This window comes from Mercenaria mercenaria, chromosome 17 (assembly GCF_021730395.1).
Source record: "Mercenaria mercenaria strain notata chromosome 17, MADL_Memer_1, whole genome shotgun sequence".
NCBI lineage: Eukaryota > Metazoa > Mollusca > Bivalvia > Venerida > Veneridae > Mercenaria > Mercenaria mercenaria.
Window position 1 is genome coordinate 7,565,294 of NC_069377.1, and position 21,764 is coordinate 7,587,057.

At 36.8% G+C, this 21,764-nt stretch overlaps 2 protein-coding genes across 7 annotated transcripts in view; one reads left to right on the forward strand and one right to left on the reverse strand.

Annotated features, from left to right (window-relative positions):
• Window positions 1-87: 87 nt before the first annotated feature.
• Window positions 88-4,118, reverse strand: LOC123537630 (palmitoyltransferase ZDHHC21-like). Of its 4 annotated transcripts, none has more exons than XM_053528906.1 (2): window positions 3,981-4,118; window positions 88-1,953 (listed from the first exon to the last, which is right to left on the reverse strand). In XM_053528906.1, the coding sequence occupies exons 1-2, from the start codon at window positions 3,984-3,986 to the stop codon at window positions 913-915; spliced, it is 1,047 nt and encodes a 348-aa protein (XP_053384881.1). In that variant the 5' UTR covers window positions 3,987-4,118; the 3' UTR covers window positions 88-912. The 4 variants fall into 4 exon arrangements, with proteins under 4 accessions (XP_053384881.1, XP_045177403.2, XP_053384880.1 ...); XM_045321468.2 differs by having other exon boundaries at window positions 3,954-4,091; XM_053528905.1 differs by lacking the exon at window positions 3,981-4,118 and adding an exon at window positions 3,531-3,777.
• The window catches only part of LOC123537626 (uncharacterized), a 31,073-nt gene continuing 13,335 nt past the window's right edge, over window positions 4,027-21,764 (forward strand). The window contains exons 1-2 of one of the 3 annotated variants that reach the window (XR_006683581.2): window positions 4,027-4,160; window positions 5,936-7,578. The gene's annotated coding sequence lies outside the window, so the exon portion shown is untranslated. Of the gene's footprint in view, window positions 4,161-4,415; window positions 4,581-5,935; window positions 7,579-21,764 lie in introns of those variants that run through there. The other 2 variants (XR_008368178.1, XM_045321460.2) reach the window with 2 other exon arrangements.

Consider the following 21,764-nt stretch of genomic DNA (forward strand, 5'->3'; position numbering starts at 1 on the left):
ACTTGGTACAAATGTTAATGTGTTTTGTCTTAATAAGAAAACGAAAGGAAGTTGATGACCGACTCACTATAACAGGCAATAACTGTGTAATATTTTCAAATTTATTTTTATTGTCATTTCCATTGGCCTGAAAGCAATCACATGATTAGTTATAAAAGTGATATTGACTCAAGAGCCGAACAAACAAAAAATCCTCCTTTAAATATGATTTTCTGACATTACATTATTAAGGCAATTAGGCAATTACACTAAAATACATCGCCGATATATGACCATTTTGTGTCGATTCGCCGTAAAACCCAACTCACCCACTCTCTAAAATACCAACCGATTTCATGATACAACTGTCGACGTTCAGTATTAGGATTGATCGCATGGGAAAAGTGATATCAACTTAGCTCGGTCAATATCACTATTCCGAGGTCGATAAACCCTCATATCAACCTCACTAAAATGTAATAGTTGCATGTTATAATGTACAAAATATGCATTTATAATCTTAAACATGATTTTATTAAATCGTCCAAAAATAAGTCTTTTAAGATACAGTTGTTTAGGCGAAGCTGTAAGGAAGGCGTTTCATCCTTCTGTGGAAAATACTGTGTCACCTCACACAAGAATTGCAAAACTTATAAAATAAACTTAAATATGAACTAAAGATAGAGTGTGCGAAGCCAGGCAAACACACCATACAAACACTACACAGAGGCATAAAATAAAATTGCACAAAACGTATTTTGTAAAGTCAATATAGCCGAAAAGTGACTAGGATTACCCCTCCACTCCCCATCCCTATCCCTTCTTCCCCATATCTGAGAACATTTGTCACTGACTTTTTTTTTATACCGGTCTTGATACAAGTAAAAGGAAACCGTCAAGTTTCATCTAATCTGAAAAACACTTGGGAAAATGTCAGGCCTTTATGTATGGCCAGTTCAATGGATCATCTATAGGTTCGAACACAAAATGGAGCGGTATAATGAAATTCAATATCCAGTAATTTCCATACACAGATCTCAGTTTATCCGAGAGGCATCTTTTATCTGTAAGTTCCATCTTGTGGTCTCTTTCGAAAGTTGTTTTTCCTAATCTAATTAAATCTACAACAATTTGTAGGAATGAAGTCGCCCAATATAAAAATGTAACCAGAATCCATGAAAGCACTATGAAAAATGCGTTCTTCCAGCTTATATATCCAAGTGCCGATCGTGCAATAGCAACCGGAAATATCAAGTCGAAAAAGCTCGTGTTTTGTATCACGTGGTAATAATAATATGGCACAGCGTGTAAAGTTGAAAACACGGTGGCGACTGACGCCCAAAATAAGAACACTGAAAAATGTCTAAGATTCTTGTACCCAATGCAAGCGCCTGCGAAATGACAGTGATGGTCCCGCTTTAAAACACAAACATTACACTGGGGGCAATGGTGGCACCTTGGGGGACGCGGTCTGTTGCATCGCAAACATGGCGTCCATGAGAAATATGGGTAAGTTGTCCGTTTCGGCTGTTCTTCAGCAGTTTTTGGTAGTTCAGAAGCAACATACATCACACTCCCTACATTTCGTTTATTTAACGTGTTCAGATCACTTTGGCTTCTTCTATTGTTTCTGCTTGTTTGTTTGCTGTCTGCTACTGGGATACGACTAATATTCTGACCCATTTGTATTCCATCCGGCATCGTACCGTCACGATCTGGATTGTATCCGTTGTCCACAAATTTCATACAAAACCAGTTTATAAGCATTTGGAATGCAAGAAATACTCCAAAAGCACGCGCAAACAACACAACTTTTTCGCTGAAGTCATTGTACATGTACGGTATAGCGAAAAGTATCCCGAATGTAGCTATTCCCACAAGTCCGAATAAGAAACAGGATTGAGAAAACCTGTCCAAGAACAGGACATCAGTGAATTTCTTCTTGAGACTAAGGATATTCATCATGATCCGCACCTGAAATGAAACATTTAAAAACGATGTTTGAACAGAACAGAACAGAACATTGCGCGACGATAGTTTTATAAAAAAAAAACGTGACCAGTAAAACGTCTTTACTACTCGTTCCAACTTTTTACTAGTAGCAAAAACGTTTTTAGCTCGACTATTCGAATAATAGTCAGCGTCGGCTTCTTGATTTGGTAAAGGTTTTCTACGAAGGTAAGCTGGTGTCTCAGTAACCACTTTGGGCAATGGATTGAAATTTACACTTATTCACTGTGACAAATGACTTACATTGCATAAGTTCTGCTACTCTACTTTGCATGCATTTTTACAAAACCATGCCCTTTTTTGAATTATCATCAGTTTTTATTGTCTATAAGCTAGTATTTCAGTACCAACTGATGAGAATGGACTGAAACAACACTTCACACACTTGTTCACTGTGATTATCTGAGGTTCCATAACTCTGTTTTGCATTTTTACAAAATTGTGCCCCATTTTCCGACTTATATGTTCAATCAATTGATAAGGCTGTTGAATAGTCAAACGTCGCTGTCCTCCGACAGCTCTTGTTGATAATACATTTAATTTACATCTTAAATTGTTATTATGAAAGTAAATTATCACTAAATACAACGTATTAGATACATTATTGTTCTGAAAAAAAAGTAAATAAAGACAGTACCTTCTAATGTTTTATCCTCGACGCTTAAAAACTATAAAATGCGCGACATATTGAAAATTATTGTTTAAACAATGCCGGATTAAGATATTTAAGGAGAAACGCGTCTTGTAGGTATATGTATCGTATTTCGGTTATGTGTCATAACTTGTTTGAAATTGCCGACAAAGCCTACAGTAAAGTTTGGTCAAGATATATTTTAACAAAAGGGCACAACAAAAATCCTACAAAAATTAAGAACTGACAGACATGGCATAATTTAATTCAAACGATATCGATCGTTATAAACAGTTAACCGTTTAAAATATGTATCGGTAGATCAATACAATCGTAAACAAATACAAAGATCTTTAAATAACTTTAAAATGGATTTTCATATTGACGTAATGAAAGATCTTCAATCCTTTTATCTGATTATCTAAATCGGAGTCGTGTTAAAACAAGATCTGGTGCAAAACTGTTAGTTTTCCTTTAAGAAATAGAAATATATACTTAGATCACAAGACGGTACAAACGCGAGCTCAAATGCCTCGAATCCGATTGTTGTTTTTTTTTTCTTTAAAAAAATATTTTGCATCATGTCATGTACTATAACTTAAAACTAACATGTTTATAGTCAGAAAAGTACTAAACTTTACTACATACTATACCAAATGTTCTACTGTACTTAAGCGTGACCCCCACCCCACCCTCAAAAAAATATTTTACTGACTATTATCGTACGGTTACGTCGACCGACTGTGTCTCACCCACGGACTCGAGTACCGGGCCTAAGTTTAATCAAATAATTATGATTAAGACTGATAAAAGCACACATATCCGCCACATGTTAAACCAAAATAAAAACGACATAGTAAACAAAATGTAATGATATATTATAGCATATGAATAAAAACAGCTTTTCTACCGCTCTAGTCATGATTAATTCATTTCAAGTCCGATACTCGAGCCTGTGCTGGATCTAAGTGGAACTTTGTTATTGTGCGTAACTCAAAACATCATGACGTCACTTCTGCTTACGGACGTTAATTTCCCGCGCTCTGCTATAAGAAAGAGTGCTACAAAGAAAATATTTCTACCTGTTATTTGTAAAATACGGTATGCAAGAAAAATAATCTGCCAGAATAAAATGCTAACATGTAGACGATATGCAAGAAAAAATATCTGTCATGTGTTTACGAATCGGATGGAAATAACCGTCCCTCGGCCACCTGCGCATGGGCGGTAATTGGGCAAGCCTCATTACCGCCCAATGCGCAGGTGCCCTCGGGACGGATATTTCTATCCGATTCGCAAACACATGACAGATATTATTAATACGCCGACTTACCTCGAAACAAAAGACGTCTCAACTCACCGTCATAGTTTTGGTGCCACGTCATGTCATCGACCTTAGTTTAAGGACATCTTTTCTGCGTAAACTCCCGAGAATCCACTCTAGGAACAGTACCAGTTTAAGTGAATCATCTTGTTGAAGACACCCTCCGCATTCCAATGCATCAGCTGAAAGGTTATTGCGGATTGGATCTTCTCCTTGGTATGTTCCTCCTTCTTCTCTTTGCATGTTGTGGATTGAAGGAGGGACCCCAGTAGCTGTGCGTGGACTCTGTCGAAGCTCAGAGCCCGGCACTGAATCTCCCCGGAAGGACCTCAGAGATTCAGCACCACAATTCTGAATACCGGATGGCTGTGTAGTCGCGACCGGGAATCGAACCCGGATCGTTGGTGTTGTAGTCCAACCTGTTAACCACTGTGTCACTTACTCCCTTAACGCGTAATGTCCTTGCAGGATTCCATACTTATTTCATAAATATTTCAAGCAAACTATTTATATATATAAGCCTACTTCCTGTTTTTGTTTTTACGAAACAGATTAAAAAAAATACCCGAGCTTTTGTTTCTGTTTCGTTTTGTTTACTCTTTGTTTTCAACATGTTATTCTGTTACAGAGCGTTCGGTATGTATTTTAGTAGAACTGAATGACACTGTAGTATTTAAATGTTTATTTAAAATCTGGAGACATGATTTTAAATCATGGGTACATACATAAATTATCATTGACCTAGATGCATTTTTAGAACCTACTTTCGTTTCGATTTAGTGGCGTTAGGCTAAAAAGCAATAAAATTGAATGGTAAAATATCTTCATTTATATTTATATGTTTGTATATATTACAAAAAGAGATCCCTCTAAAGCAACATCATGCATCTAACGCAAGAAAGTCTTGTTTCTTTTTTAAAATCTAGTACATCCGGGTTGGTTATCTAGGACATGGAACAATTATAGGTCAAAAATGAGATCAAAACAATACAATATAGGTCAAAGTGTTCTTTCAGTAGCTGCACGTAATTTTCATGTGAAACTAATCAAAAGGTTCAATTAGTTTTTAGACATCGTTCTAATATTATGCTTGTATCTGTTAAAACACGCTTACGCTAGAATGACGTCACGTTAACGTGCGGTGACGTCAAAGTTATTGTTGCGACCAAGAAAGAACGCTAGTATGTTTTATATACTGTTTTAGATTAAAGGCGTACGCTAGAATTCCCTGTATATGAGATGGGCGAAAATTTTCCCAATAACAGAATTTCTTTAAAATTTGGATATTGAAGGACAATCATCTAAGAAACAAAAATATGCAATAAAAATCATAGGTTACCGGTATCGAAAAAGAGTTATCTGCCCCTAAAAACGTCATTTTTGGGGGAAATGCCGTTTTCAAGGGCAGATAACTCTTTTTTGATACCGGTAACCTATGATTTTTATTGCATTTTTTTGTTTCTTAGATAATTGTCCTTCAATATCCAAAGTTTGAAGAATTTCTGTTATTGGGAAAATTTTCGCACCAAATTCTAGCATACGTCCTTAAAGGCAAGTTAGAATCGAAATGATTTATAGCAAAAGAGTGTTTTAACTTTATTTATTACGCCCGACGTATAACCGCCCGTCGTGCATAGATAGTGTTAATTAAAGTACTATTTTGTTATAAATTATTTCTTGATTCTTTTTCCTTGATATGCTCGAACATTGTAGGCAAAACAGCCCCAGGCCCTTTAACACTCTAGGCTTGCTTGCACATATTCTGATCTACTTATTTTCCTGAAAATACGCGGTGGTATGATTATCGCACAGCATGTTGATATTCAGTTTTATGGTATGATGTTTCTCTTAAAGAAGCATTCGAACGTAATGAGTCTCGTTCGTATGTAATCATCCTATGACAGTTTCATTGGTGTTTTACGCAACATTTTCCTGATGTTTTCTATTCTTTCCTTTTTTAATTGACCAATTATTTTCTTTTATGTTTACAGGATATCTGGTTGCAACTTATTTGGTTGTTCAGTTCGGGACTACCACATTGCACGTGTATCACGTGTGTCTTGAAAATGACATACTTTCAGACTATAAGCCGGAACCCGGGCTAAAAATTCCCGGTTACGTACAGCTGCTGTTTATTGACGGGAGAACGGATGATGTGCAGACTTTAGTCACCAGTGCCCATCAAGTTTGTGAAAGCTTTTACAAAACCATTGTTCTAGAAGGAAGCGAAATCCACCATTTTAGTTCTGTTTTATCTAAAACAAGAAGAGCGTACCATGTCAACGGCTTGACAATTGACAAACTGGCTAAAAAAGTTAGACCACAGTTCAGAAAATTACACGAAAACATAATATTCTTTGAGAGAGAAATTCTGGCATTTGTTTTCTACTACAAAAGAACTTACGAAAATAGTTACGGAACTGATATTGGAATCAAAAGAGAATTCAAAATTTATGATGAATTCTTAAGACAAAGGCGGAAATTCGCCTATGGACTTGAGAGAAAAGCTCAGGATTTCAGGGATAAAGCGAGGCAGCTGGATAATGACGCTTCGTCTGCAGTAGCAATATCTTTTTTTTGCATCGCTTACTGTATTATAGGCCTAGGGTCTGTATTTGCGAAAGGAAGATTGCGATACTTTTTACTTTGTGTTATGATATTTGTAGCATTCTGTGGTTCGTTTTTTACAATAGATTTCTGGAAACGAGCTGCAGAATTCCGCGTGAAAGCCGACAGGACAGATGCTGAGTTCCATGACCTTCTGAAAGAAGTCAGAACATATCAGGATTACGTCTTCAAATCAAGAAACGTGACCATTTCTAATTTTCTGAAAGCAGCAGACGACAAACAAGTGAAAGAAACCCTTATTATACTGAGAATTTTCACTGAAGTCATGAAAAGTCTTCAATGGATTGACATAAAATTGCAGAGGTTGGCGTCACTGGCGGAGACACTGGAAATGAACAGAGATTTGATAGAAAAAACAGATATGTTAGAGCAGAAGTCGCGTCCTATCATGCATGAACTGAGATCAACACTTGAAAATATCACCGGAAACATTGACAGAATATTTCACATTTTGAAATAGAATATTCTAATACATTCAGGTCTTCGCTCCGATCTCCTTATTGATTTATGTGATAAAAAGTTTTTGTTTATTGTGATAATTATATATTCTCATGATTTAAATGTTTATAAATAATGTTTTGCTCAAAGAAAAGTCAAGATTTTCAATCAAATAATAGATTTTTAGGTCTAATAATACTCAGGTCCATTTCTTCTCAAGAAAAAAGTCTTACCCTTTCCTAAAGTAGAAAAGCTAATAACATACATTTATTGCTGTTGTCGAAGTTGTTGTTGTTATGTTTTGTCATGATCGAATTCGGTTTTGAGTTGCTTTTATCATAATTTATAAACTCTTTAAAAAAGTATTCCATATTGCAGCATTATATAGATTTATCTAGATCTAATATATTAAAGTTATTCCAACTGTTTTCTCAAGTTATCTCTACTGTACATATAATTGTGCAATCAAGAGTTATTCCCCTTTACTACCCTTACGCCATTACATATGGTAACAAGCAGACAGCAAATTTTGATAATTTGTCAACATTTTCCAGGCAGTTCCTGTTATGTAAGTTTCAGATTATGTAAAAACAAAGCAGGAATGATGTATACATGTACCCTGAACTGTTACCCGCAAATTTAAAATAACTGAACAATTGAAATACGCTCGAGTCCTATTTGAATTTTTGACGAAGCGTTCAGGTTTTGTGTACTGTAGGCCTACATTGAAATTTTTATGGGAGGGGTTTAGTTCTACTTCTATAAACAACAGGGATGTTTTCAGTCCGCTATTCTGTAAGCTTGAAAAATGGAAATTGACAAAAACAGATGTCCGAATGACTACAATGAGTGATCGGGTAGAGATTGTGCCCAAGTTATAATTATACAGTTCTCGTACGTAGGGGCTTACTGACAAATACTGTACAACAGTCTAGTTCTATATATGAAACATGACATTTTCTTTCACAGTTTGAAGTAAAAATAAATCAAAGGAGTAGATCTATATCATATAAAGGTTTTGGGGTGGTCTTGGGTAGGGGTGGCTATTGAGGCCAAGTTAGACTATTGCAATACTATTGATATTGCTTAAAAACTATTGCGATACTATTCTATTGCAGGTTACTATTGCGATACTATTGCAATAGTTATCGGCCATCATATTTTATACAGTAAAGCTACCAACTGGCATTGTTACACAGTGTAACAGACGGCACTGTTTATAATTGCTGTTAACACACGTTGAGATGTTTGTATAACTGAAACGGACAGAAATAATTCTAGCATTAAATATTTCTTGCCTTCTTTGGCTTTGGAACAATAAGTAAAACAATAAAGGTTATAACACAATAAATAGCCACCACTATATATTCTATATAAAATGACAAGTTTTCACAATGCTGCAATACACACCTAGACCCATTTTAAATTTCTTTAGCTTACATTTTCTTGTAGATCAACACTGATACTGTAAAAATATCCAAAGAAAAGTAGGGGTCATGTTTGATGCAAGAAAAATATTTCTGGTCAAACGGACACACCGTAATTTTTACACTGAAATGACAATCACAATTTAGGGTAGGGGTGTATGAATAAATTTCACATGTTAAATCAGTTTGGAGTCTTTTTTCAACATGCAAATGCTACCAGTATGTCAAGTATAGACATGCAATATGATTTCAACCAATATATAGCAATGATTTCAAGGAAAATCCTTCTTACAGCAAAAAAAAACTGAGAACTATTTGAATCCGCCATTATGCGACTACCATTTTTTCATAGGTGCTCAGGCTATTTAGTGTCTGTATGCCTAAACCTATGCAAGGTCAGGGTTCGAATTTAGCCTGATTTTCTACCTGCATTTTTTCGCAAGTGGTATTTTTTTAACTTGCTAAATGAAAAACAACTTGCATTTTCCGCGACATGTTACTTTCTTAGAACATTAACACAAACATCCACGTGACAAATCCAGCCAATCGTATTTGCGCTATATAAATAGTAACTTATTAATAGATTACCAAAAAAAACCCCACCGGATGCGGTAAACGTCATCAAAATTGGCGCAGGTACTTGTCAGCAGTTGAAAAGACATGCGCACAGGACAAGTATCGAGTGTAAACGTCCTTTCACGACGAAAGATGAAAGAGTGCTCCAAAAGAAAGAACAGTGTAAGATCGAGACGACCGTTAGAAATGCACATTATTCGGCCAAAAATCTTCACTCGCAAAAAAATGCTGGTGTCTGAAATCTCACCTTGCAGTTTGAAATTTGCACTCGCATTTCGCGAGTATGCGAGCTTAAATTCGAACCCTGAAGGTATACTCAAACGAATCGGCCATTTTGTTGCGAAAGTCAACATGTTTAATAACCCAAAGCATCGAAAAAGACGAAAATGAACGGATCGGATTAAGGTGTACCAGCACTAAATGAAGGGCCCTACCGAACAGTTTGCTGTATAATACAAATAGCCTTCTTTCTCCATGTCCATAGTACATTTTCTCATCTAAAATTAACAGGTTATTTAAACATATTTAATCAAAGTTTCTAAGAAACTAAATTTATTAATTATCTCCCAGACTTCTCAGTCATTTATGGTAGTTTAATTCCGTGGGGGTAATTATTGTAATGGAGACATAAACATGTTCCGAGGTGCAAATGAAAGCTGGCTCTGTTTCTTGGTTTATTAATTATAAATTATTTCTGTATTTACTAAAATTTCAAAACTATCGAAACTATCGATTGTTGAAGGAACTATCGGCGATTGTTATTGGATCGTGACTTTTCTATCAATGCATGCTATCGGGACACTTAGTATCGCAATGCATCGATAGTTCGATGTATCGTTACACCCCTAGTCTTGGGTATAGTAACCCCTATTTAGATCTATATAGTTATAATATAGACAAGGGCTCCTGCTGTCAAAATGGCACATTACCAACTTTTAGTAACATCGATCTATTGGAAAATCGATAAATTTGCCTATATAAACAAAGAAGGAAAAAAATACTTAAAGTTAAATAGAAAAAGTTCTATTTGGAAATCAAAAATTCGATACCCCACAAATTAAAGTTTAATTTATTCCGGATATTATGAATATTTTTTTAAAAAAATATTTTAATATTTGGTTGGTCCTTTTTCACTTTAAATAGACCCACCTCAATTCATATAGACTCTATAGGAAACGGGTAAAAAGAAACTGACCTTTTCAAATATAACAGATAAAATGAGATATTTTCCGCAAAAAAATCAAAAATTCGATACCCCTAAAAATGTAGAAAAATTATTTAATTTTCGTTATGTGTAATTTGTTTTAAATTTTATAATGGTTTGTTTGGTCCTTTTTGAATTTTATTGTACAGTGAACATTTCTTAAATATTCCGGCTTTTTCCGCCATCATCCGTAAGTACTCGGAAGCTGTACGGAAATATTGTCGTCTGCTAGTCTGACTTTGTCGGTACAAATTGTTATATCTCAAAGCCTATAAATTGTAGGCAACTTCACATTGACAAAAAAAAAAAAAAAAAAAAAAAAAAAAAAAAAAAAAAAAAAAAAAAAAAGAAATTGTAATTAGACAATTTAAAACAAATTGATTGTTGAACTCAGAAACGCCGAAACCTAGATCCGCTGTCGTTTAAAATAACGCTAGGGAGGATTTAGTGTTCAGTTCGCATTAAATATACAAATGCTTTTAATTTTCATCGCAAAATATACTTAAAGCAACTAATTCTCATGTCTTTCCGTAAAATATAGTCTGTCAGTAATTGAGTTTCAAAGCATTCTTAAGAAATATAACGACGATTAATTTATTAATTTCCAGTTACCATTATTATTTTTTGCCGAAGGATCTGGAGACTTTTTTATTGCCGCGGCGGTCCGGGTCCGATCTCCGACGCGGTCATCATTTTTTCTTCATATAGGATTATAAAAGTTTTTTTTTTTTTTTTTTTTTTTTTTTTTTAAATCATTTTCTGTTATTCATAATATGACCAAACGTTAATTTGAAAGATAGCCTTGATGAACTGATAATTCTGCTTCTTTCCGAACCTCCATTGTATATATTATTCTGTATTCTTAAATTAATGCATGTTTTTGGTACATTCTTTAATCATTCGTTTTAAAAAAAAAATGCGATATCTATTATTTGATTTAATTGTAACAAATAACTTAAAATTACCCTTTGACTTTTATTGTGTATTACAATATTGCCTAGGGGTAAATAATATCCGGTCAGTGTTGTTTCAAGGCGGGTCATAAAAGATATGTTACCCCACTTACTATAAGTATTTTATGGTTTTATGGTTTTTGCGTTGTAATATATTTCTGTCTTTATATAGTCTTTTCCCTTTCTTTCATGAAATTTGTTTTTACGATTTTTACCCTTATTTCATGAATCGTATGACAGTAGAAAGAATCAGAACAAATTTAAAATTCACATCGTAAACAGAGTTGTTCCGTAAATATTTACTGAGTAAAGATCCTGGCCCAAATTACACGAAAAATATTGTTATTACTTAGTTAAGTCTGCTATTCTAAAATTGAGATATTGATGAAGTTATTGTTATTACATGTTGTAGTAGTGTTTGTCAGCAGTACCTATTCAAGTCACGCAAATATGATATTTCTATTTAGACACGATATCAGAAACTTAATCCTTACCATGCTAAATTACAATAATGAACTTGTCTATCTTTCAATTTGGAAAGTACTATTAATTATGAAAAGGGATGATTTTTATAGTGGACGGATGTTTTTGCCACGGACAATTTGGCCTGGACGTTTTGGCCTAGGATGTTTCGGCCTAGGATGTTTTGGCCAGGCAAATTTTCTGGATAGGACGTTTTGGCCAAAAATAAATTGTGGTTCCATAACAACATGCAAAATATGGTCTGGAGATTATTCTAAAAAACGTTAATGTATATTTGAACAAATTAAACCGATAATAAAACCAACTCATGTTATTTTTTTTAATCTTTCTTACATGTATACATATATACATGTTTATCCTGTCACTTGCAGTATTTTCGACCCGATATCAGGGTGCCGTATATCTTTTTTGATATACCGTCAGTTGACACGTGACCAGTGATATACGGTCAGTTGATCAATGTGACCTTATGATCGATATTGTTGTCATATGAAATTTTGCATTGAAACCATCACCATTGTGTTGGAAATGTCCCAACAGTCAAATAATGAGTTTTTATTCAAAAACGAAGAAGTTGTTGCGATTTTTAATTGTAACCACATTACTGCGTCGGTGATTACGTCATTATATAAGTGACGTCATTACGAATATGCCTTCGGCTCACCCGATAACCTCCTCCACCTCGCCAGATAAACTTTCTCATCTACGGCACTAACCTGGGAGAGGGATAACGACAACAGGCCGCGCATGGTTGCAAAATGCGCATGCGTCAATTGGTTACTTTTTATAGATGTCGGAAATTCCAACATTTATACATATCATTTAAGTTCCATATTGTGACGTATCCTACCGTACAATATGACTTAGTAGGGTTGTCAACGTTATGTAACATACAACAAAATGATTATAAGCCTGATTTGTCTCATTTTTTCCGTTTATGTGGCCTTGAAAACTATCAAGTGGACACGTATGCGGATGAAATAACGATGTAGTAGTTTCATTTAACTGGAACTGGTTAGTGCAATTTGAATTCGTATATTTTTTCTTATATACATAGGTTACACTTACACCATGAAACTGCAACGTTTAATGCAATTTTGTTCAAAATAATTAATTACCTTGAAATAGAAAGTTTTGAGGTATGGTTCAAAATATTTAATTCATGTAAAGCAAGTAGACAAACATACAAATAAACAAAAATCGCCAGCAGAACATTTAAAATAATGTTTGAATATAAAACATATGCAACAAAACTCCCTGTAACTTAGTGTTTCCTTTTGTAGACATCATTGCTTTCAAGTTAAAATTGTTAGTTAGACATGCACTTCAGAGGAAGCAAAACAGCATGTATTTCCTGAACCTAATTATGATGTTTTATGATTAAAATTCTAATCTTACATATCTCTTTTAGAGTTATTTTAGCCTTTAAATTCACAGTCATTGCCCTTATGATAACTAACGAGAAAAATGAATGCCGTTCTCTACAATTCAAACTATGTTTAAAGTGGATAAAATGTGTAAGGGACCGGGTAGCTCTGTCAAAAGAGTTCGTCCAGTAAGCGAAAGGCCCCGGGTTCGAGTCCTGGTTACGCTGTACAGTTTTCTCACCCAGTGACATATCCCTCATGGAGCAGCCTATAGGTCATTTACGAGGCAAAAAATACGGTATCATAAGTTTACTTTTTGTGGCAACATACATTGAAATGGCTGCTTCAATATTTGACATATATATGAAGATAAGGTATCACAATTCTTTCCACGGCACGCACCGTTTGAAATATTAATGCTATATCGAATGGTATACACAAAAGTTAACTGTGCAGAATTTGATCATATTTGCATCATTTTTTTTTCTACAAACGTTATTTGTACTGTTTTGAAATTACTTTAGCCATGCACCCACTGTTGTCATGGTCAGAGCAAGATCTGTATCATAAATACAGATAAATAGGCTCCAACTGATGTCATGGTCCGGTAACAACAGCTAAAGTAGGTCTGTACAAGTACTATAGATAACCAGGCCCCAACTGTTGTCATGGTTGTGTAACAACAGATAGAGCATGGTTTGTATAAGTACTATAGATAACAAGGCCTCAACTGTTGTCATGGTTGTGTAACAACAGATAGAGCATGGTGTGTATAAGTACTATAGATAACAAGGCCTCAACAGTTGTCATGGTTGTGTAACAACAGATAGAGCATGGTGTGTATAAGTACGATAGATAACAAGGCCTCAACTGTTGTCATGGTTGTGTAACAAAGCCTAGAGCATGGTCTGTATTAGTACTATTGATACCAATGACCAAACGCTTCTTATGGTTGTGTTACAACAGCTAGAGCATGGTCTGTATCAGTACAATAGATAAACCTGCTCCGGCTGTTGTCTTTGACCGGTATGGTTTGTATCAGTTCTATAGATAACAAGGCCCCAACTGTTGTCATGGTTGTGTACAACAGCTAGAGCATGATCTGTAACTGTACTAAATATAACCAGGTCCCAACTGCTTTCATGATTGTGTTACATCAGCTGGAACATTGTGTGTATCAGTACTTTAGATAACCATGCCCAAACTTTTGTCATGGTTGTGTTACAGCAGCTACATCATGGTCTGCATCAGTACTTTAGATAGCCAGACCCCAATTATTGTCATGGTTGTGTTACAACAGGTACAGCATGGTCTACATCATTACTTTAGATAACCAGACCCCAACTGTTGTCATGGTTGTGTTACAAAAGCTACAGCATGGTCTGTATCAGTACTATAGATAATCAGACCCCCAACTGTTGTCATGATTGTGTAACAACAGTTAGGGCATGGTCTGTAGCAGTACTATATGTAAACAGGCTCTGACTGTGGCCATTGTCCGGTAACAATAGCCGGAGAATAATCTGTATTAGTACTAACGATAACCTGGCCCAAACTTTTCTCATGGTTGTGTTACATCAGCTAGAGCATGGTCTGTATCATTACAATAGATAAACCTGCTCCGACTGTTGTCATTGTCCGGTAGCAACAGCTAGAGCATAGTCTATATCATTACAATAGATACACATGCTGCGGCTGTTGTCATTGACCGGTAACAACAGCTAGAGCATGCTCTGTATCAGTGCTATAGATAACCAGACCCCAAATGTGGTCATTGTTGTGTTACAACAGCTGGAGTATGGTATAAATCAGTACAATAGATAAACATGCCCCGGTTGTTGTCATGGTCCGGTAGAAACAGCAAGAGCATGGTCTGTATCAGTGCAAAAGATAAAATGCTCCGGCTGTTGTCATGGACCGGTAACAACAGATGGAGCATGGTCTGTATTATTACTATAAATACACAGGCCCCAACTGTTGTCATGGTTGTGTAACAACACCTGGAGCATGGTCTGTATTAGTACTATAGATGAACATTTCCGGCTGTTGTCATGGTCCGGCAACAGCTACAGCATGGTCTGTATCGGTAATGTAACAAGGCCCAAACAATTCTCATGGTTGTGTAACAACAGCTAGAGCATGGTCTGTATTAGTACTATAGATACCAACGACACAACTTTTCTCATGGTTGTGTTACAACAGCTAGGGCATGGTCTGTATCAGTACAATAGATAAACCTGCTCAGGCTGTTGTCATTGTCCGGTAGCAATAGCTAGAGCATAGTCTATATCATTCCAATAGATAAATATGCTTCGGCTGTTGTCATTGACCGGTAACAACAGCTAGAGCATGGTCTGTATCAGTACTAAATATAAACAGGTACATCATGGTCTGCATCATTACTTTAGATAACCAGACCCCAAATGTTGTCATGGTTGTGTTACAACAGCTGCAGCATTGTCTGCATCAGTACTATAGATAACCAGACCCCAACTGTTGTCATGGTTGGGTAACAACAGTTAGAGCATGTTCTGTATAAGTACTATAGATAAAAATGCTCTGACTGTGGACATGGTTTGCTACCAACAGCTGGAGCATAATCTGTATCAGTACTAATGATAACATGGCCCTAACTGATGTCATGGTTGTGTAAGAACAGGTAGAGCATGGTCTGTATTAGTACTATAAATAAACATACAAGTGCCAAGGTTGCGTTACAACAGCTGGAGCATGATATGTATCAGTACTATACATAAACATGCTCCGGCTGTTGTTATGATCCGGAAACAACAGCTGGAGCATGGTCTGTATCAGTACTATAGATGAACATGCTGCGGCTGTTGTCATGGTCCGGAAACAACAGCTGGAGCATGGTCTATATCAGTGCAAAAGATAAAATGCTCCGGCTGTTGTCATGGATCGGTAACAACAGATTGAGCATGGTCTGTATTAGTACTATGAATAAACAGGCCCCAACTGTTGTCATGGTTGTGTAACAACAGCTGGAGTATGGTCTGTATCAGTACTATAGATGAACATGCTCCGGCTGTTGTCATGGTCCGGTTACAACAGCTACAGCATGGTCTGTGTCAGTAATGTAGATAACAAGGCCCAAACTATTCTCATGGTTGTGTGACTACACCTAGAGCAGGATCTGTATCTGTATTAAATATAACCAGGCCCAAATGCTTTCATGGCTGTGTTACATTAGCTGGAGTATTGTCTGTATCAGTACTTTAGATGACCATGCCCAAACGTTTGTCATGGTTGTGTTACAACAGCTACATCATGGTCTGCATCAGTACTTTAGATACCCAGACCCCAATTATTGTCATGGTTGTGTTACAACAGGTACAGCATGGTCTGCATCAATGCTTTAGATAACCAGACCCCAACTGTTGTCATGGTTGTGTTACAAAAGCTACAGCATGAACTGTATCAGTACTATAGATAATCAGACACCAAATGTTGTCATGATTGTGTAACAACAGTTAGGGCATGATCTGTAGCAGTACTATAGGTAAACAGGCTCTGACTGTGGCCATGGTCCGGTAACTATAGCCGGAGAATAATCTGTATTAGTACTAACGATAACCTGGCCCAAACTGTTGTCATGGTTGTGTTACAACAGCTAGAGCATGGTCTGTATTAGTACTATAGATAAACAGGCTACGGCTGTTGTCATGGTTAGCCAACAACAGCTGGAGCATGGTCTGCATCAGTTCTGTAGATGACCAAGTCCCAACTATTCTCATAGTTGTGTAACAACAACAAGAGCATGGTCTGTATTAGTACTACAGATACCCAGGACCCAGCTATTGTCAGGGTTGTGTTACAACAGCTAGAGCATGGCCTGTATCAGTACAATATATAAACATGCTCCGGCTGTTGGTCCGGTAGCAACAGCTAGAACATGGTCTATATCAGTGCAAAAGATAAAATGCTCCGGCTGTTGACATGGACCGGTAACAACAGATGGAGCATGGTTTGTATTAATACTATAAATACACAGGCCCCAACTGTTGTCATGGTTGTGTAACAACACCTGGAGCATGGTCTGTATTAGTACTATAGATGAACATGCTCCGGCTGTTGTCATGGTCCGGTTACAACAGCTAAAGCATGGTCTGTATCAGTATTATAGATAATCAGACCCCAACTGTTGTCATGATTGTGTAACAACAGTTAGGGCATGGTCTGTAGAAGTAATATATGTTTAATAGGCTCTAAATGTGGCCATGGTCCGGTAACAATAGCCGGAGAATAATCTGTATTATTACTAACAATAACCTGGCCCCAACTGTTGTCATGGTTGTGTTACAACAGCTAGAACATGGTCTGTATCAGTACTATAGATAACAAGGCCCCAACTGTTTTCATGGTTGTGTACAACAGCAAGAGCATTGTCTGTATCTGTACAATAGATAAACCTGCTCCGGCTGTTGTTATTGTCCGATAGCAACAGTTAGAGCATAGTCTATATCATTACAATAGATAAATATGCTGCGGCTGTTGTCGTTCACCGGTAACAACAGCTAGAGCATGGTCTAAATCAGTACTAAATATAACCAGGCCCCAACTGTTTTCATGGTTGTGTTACAACAGCTGGAGTATGGTATAAATCAGTACTATGGTTAAAAATGCTCCAGCTGTTGTCATGATTCGGTTACAACAGAAAGAGCATGGATTGTATCAGTACTATACAATGTAGAAAACAAGGACCCAACTGTTGTCATGGTTGTATTACAACAGCTAAAGCATGATCTGTATCTGTACTAAATAAAACCAGGCCCCAACTGCTTTCATGGTTGTGTTACAACAGCTGGAGCATTGTCTGTATCAGTACTTTAGATAAACATGCCCAAACTTTTGTTATGGTTGTTTTTGCAACAGCTACATCATGGTCTGTATCATTACTTTAGATACCCTGGCCCCAGCTGTTGTCATGGTTGTTTTAAAACAGCTGGAGCATGTTCTGTATCAGTACTTTAGATAACAAGGCCCCAACTATTGCCATGGTTGTGTGACAACCGCTATAGAATGGTCTGTATCATTACTCTAGATACCAGGCCCCAACTGTTGTCATGGTTGTGTTACAACAGCTGGAGCATTGTCTGTATTAGTACTATAGATAACCAGACTCCAACTGTTGTCATGGTTGGGTAACAACAGTTAGAGCATGTTCTGTATAACTGCTATAGGTAAACATGCTCTGGCTGTGGTCATGGTCTGGTACCAAGAGACGGAGCATAATCTGTATCAGTACTAATGATAACCTGGCCCTAACTGATGTCATGGTTGTGTAAGAACAGGTAGAGCATGGTCTGTATTAGTACTATAGATAAACAGGCCCCAACAATTGTCAAGGTTGCGTTACAACAGCTGGATCATGATATCTATCAGTACTATAGATAAACATGTTCCGGCTGTTGTCATGATCCGGAAACAACAGCTGGAGCATGGTCTGTATCAGTACTATAGATGAACATGCTCCGGCTGTTGTCATGGTCCGGTTACAACAGCTACAGCATGGTCTGTATTAGTACTGTAGATACCTAGGACCCAACTTCCCTCATGGTTGTGTTACAACAGCCAGAGGATGGTCCGTATCAGTACAATAACCTGCTATGGCTGTTGTCATGGTCCGGAAGCAACAGCTTGAGCAAGGTCTATATCAATACAATAGATAAAGATGCTCCGGCTGTTGTCATGGACCGGTAAGAACAGACAGAGCATTGTTTGTATCAGTACTATAGATAACCAGGCCCAAACTGTTTTCATGGCTGTGTAACAACAGCTAGCGCATGGTTTGTATCAGCACTAAATGTAACCAGGGCCCAACTGTTTTCATGGTTTTGTTACAACAGCTGGAGCATCTTCTGTACCAGTACTATAGATAACAAGGCCCCAACTGTTGTCATGGTTGTGCTACAACAGTTGGAGCATGTTCTGCATCACTACTTTAGATATCAAGGCCCCAACGGTTGTCATGGTTGTGTAACAACAGTAAGAGCATGATCGATGTGGGTTCGAGCCTAACGTGGGGCGTTGAATTGCTCATGTTAGGAAGCCATCAAGCTGGCTTACGGAAGGTCGGTGGTTCTACCCAGGTCCCCGCTCGTGATGAAATAATGCACGGAGGGTCACCTTGGGTCTTCCTCCACCATCAAAGCTGGAAAGTCGCCATATGACCTATAATTGTGTCGGTGCGACCTTAAACCCAACAAAATAAGTAAAATAAAGTAAGAGCATGATTTGTATCCGTACTATAGGTTAACATGCTCTGACTGTTGTCATGGTCCGGAACCAATAGACGGAGCATGGTCTGTATCATTGCTTAAGATAACCTGGCCCCAACTGTTCTCATGGTTGTGTAAGAACAGGTAGAGCATGGTCTGTATTAGTACAATAGATAAACAGGCCCCAACAATTGTCAAGGTTGCGTTACAACAGCTGGAGCATGGTATGTATCAGTACTATATATCTCCAACTGTTGTCATGGTCCGGTAACAACAGCTACAGCATGATCTGTATCAGTATTGTAGATAACGAGGTCCCAACTATTGTCATGGTCCGGTAGCAACAGCTAGAGCATGTTCTGTATCAGTACAATAGATAAACATGCTACGCCTGTTGTCATTGACCGGTAACAACAGATAGAGCATGGTTTCCTTCAGTACTAAAAGTAACCAGGCCCCAATTGTTGTCGTGGTTGTATAACAACAGCTAGAGCATGGTTTGTACCATACCAGGACTATAGCCAACCAGGCCCAAAATGTTATGATGGTTGTGTTACAACAGCTAGAGAATCGTCTATATTAGTACTATAGATAAACAGGCCGCAACTGTTGTCATGTTTGTGTAACAACAGCTAGAGTACGGTCTGTATCAGTACTATATATATTCTCAGGACCCAACTATTCTCGTGGTTGTTTAACAACAATTAGATCATTGTTTGTATCAGTACTATAGATAAACATGCTTTGACTGTTGTCATGGTCCGATACCAACAGCCGGAGCATCTGTTTCAGTACTAAAGATAATTAGGCACCAACTGTTGTCATGGTTGTGTTACAACAGTTGGAGCATTGTCTGTATCAGAATCATACATGCTGCAGATGCTATTACCGAACCATTGTAAAAGTCGGAGCATGGTTATCTATAGTACTCATATATACCATGCTCCAGCTGTTGTTACCGAACCACAACAACAGCCAGAACATGTTTATCTGTAATACCGATATCGAGGTGTTAACGCCAGAACGGTATAAGTCCATTTTTCAAATAGTAGAGAGAAACGCAAAAGAAGGTTTCAGACACATAAAACTTTTTATTGAATGGGAATATTTAGGTATGATTTAGTTATATCATAGTCAACAATGTTGTTATAATATAGGAAGACTTCTCAAAAATTAAATTGGTTTAATAGTAAAATTGTACTTAACTCAATCTGGCATACAACAAACTGCAAAATAATTCGAAGATTCAAATGTGTTAAGTGCACTTAGTACTCTAAAAAATTGCAATAATGTTGATTTTATTGGATGCCATACTGTCACAAGTGCACTTATAACAAAACTATCAAACCCTATGACATGATTTACAAAGACTAAGGAAATATGTGCACTTAGTACAAATAGAAATGTTGAGTAAAATGTGTATAAAATTACAGATTATGCTTAAATTGGAAAACAATTACACCACATAAAGTTTCAACAATCCATTCTAGATATTAGTAAAAGAATATTTTCCCATCTGTTTCTAGTATATAGTACCTCTTAAAACAAAACAACTCTTTTGTACTTTTAACAACTATTCAATATCACAGTCATTACTTACTTCCAACATGTCTGGTTCTGATAGGCAGTTTCTGGCTGCTTTTTCAGAATGAATATTCTTGAAATACTGATGGAATTCTGAGATATTGTAACATCAGAACAAAGCTAGAGAAGGTCCTTCCTTTTTTAAATAATGGGGAAATTTTGCATTGTAGATCGGCAGTAAATCAGATTTTATAGAAGCTCCTTTCCTTGATGATTTCAGTTTTATACAGTGGAAATGTAGGTCATAGAAACATATTCATTTCCAGGTTTACCTTCTGTAAATTTTAACCTTTTAGTTTTTTTTCCACTTTTCTGTCCCTTTTTATCTTAGCATTTTTGGAATTCATACGTTGCAATGCTCTTTATTGAAAGAAACACTCTCACTGGTAAATGTGCTACAACAACAGCCAGAACATGGTTACCTGTAATACTGATATATACCATGCTCTAACTGTTGTTACCAAACCATGACAACAGTTGGGGCATGGTTATCTATAGTGCTACTATTTACCATGATCCCACTGTTATCAAACCACAACAACAGTCAGAACATGGTTATCTGTCTTACTGATATATACCATGCTTTTCCTGTTGTTATCAAACCATGACAACAGTTGGGGCATGGTTATCTATAATACTACTATTTACCATGTTCCCACTGTTGTTACTGAACCACAACAACAGTCAGAAAATGGTCATCTGTAATACTGATATATACCATGCTCTTCCTGTTGTTACCAAACAATGACAACAGTTGGGGCATGGTTATCTATAATACTACTATTTACCATGCTCCCACTGTTGTTACTGAACCACAACAACAGTCAGAACATGGTCATCTGTAATACTGATATATACCATGCTCTACCTGTTGTTACCAAACCATGACAACAGTTGGGGCATGGTTATCTATAGTGCTAC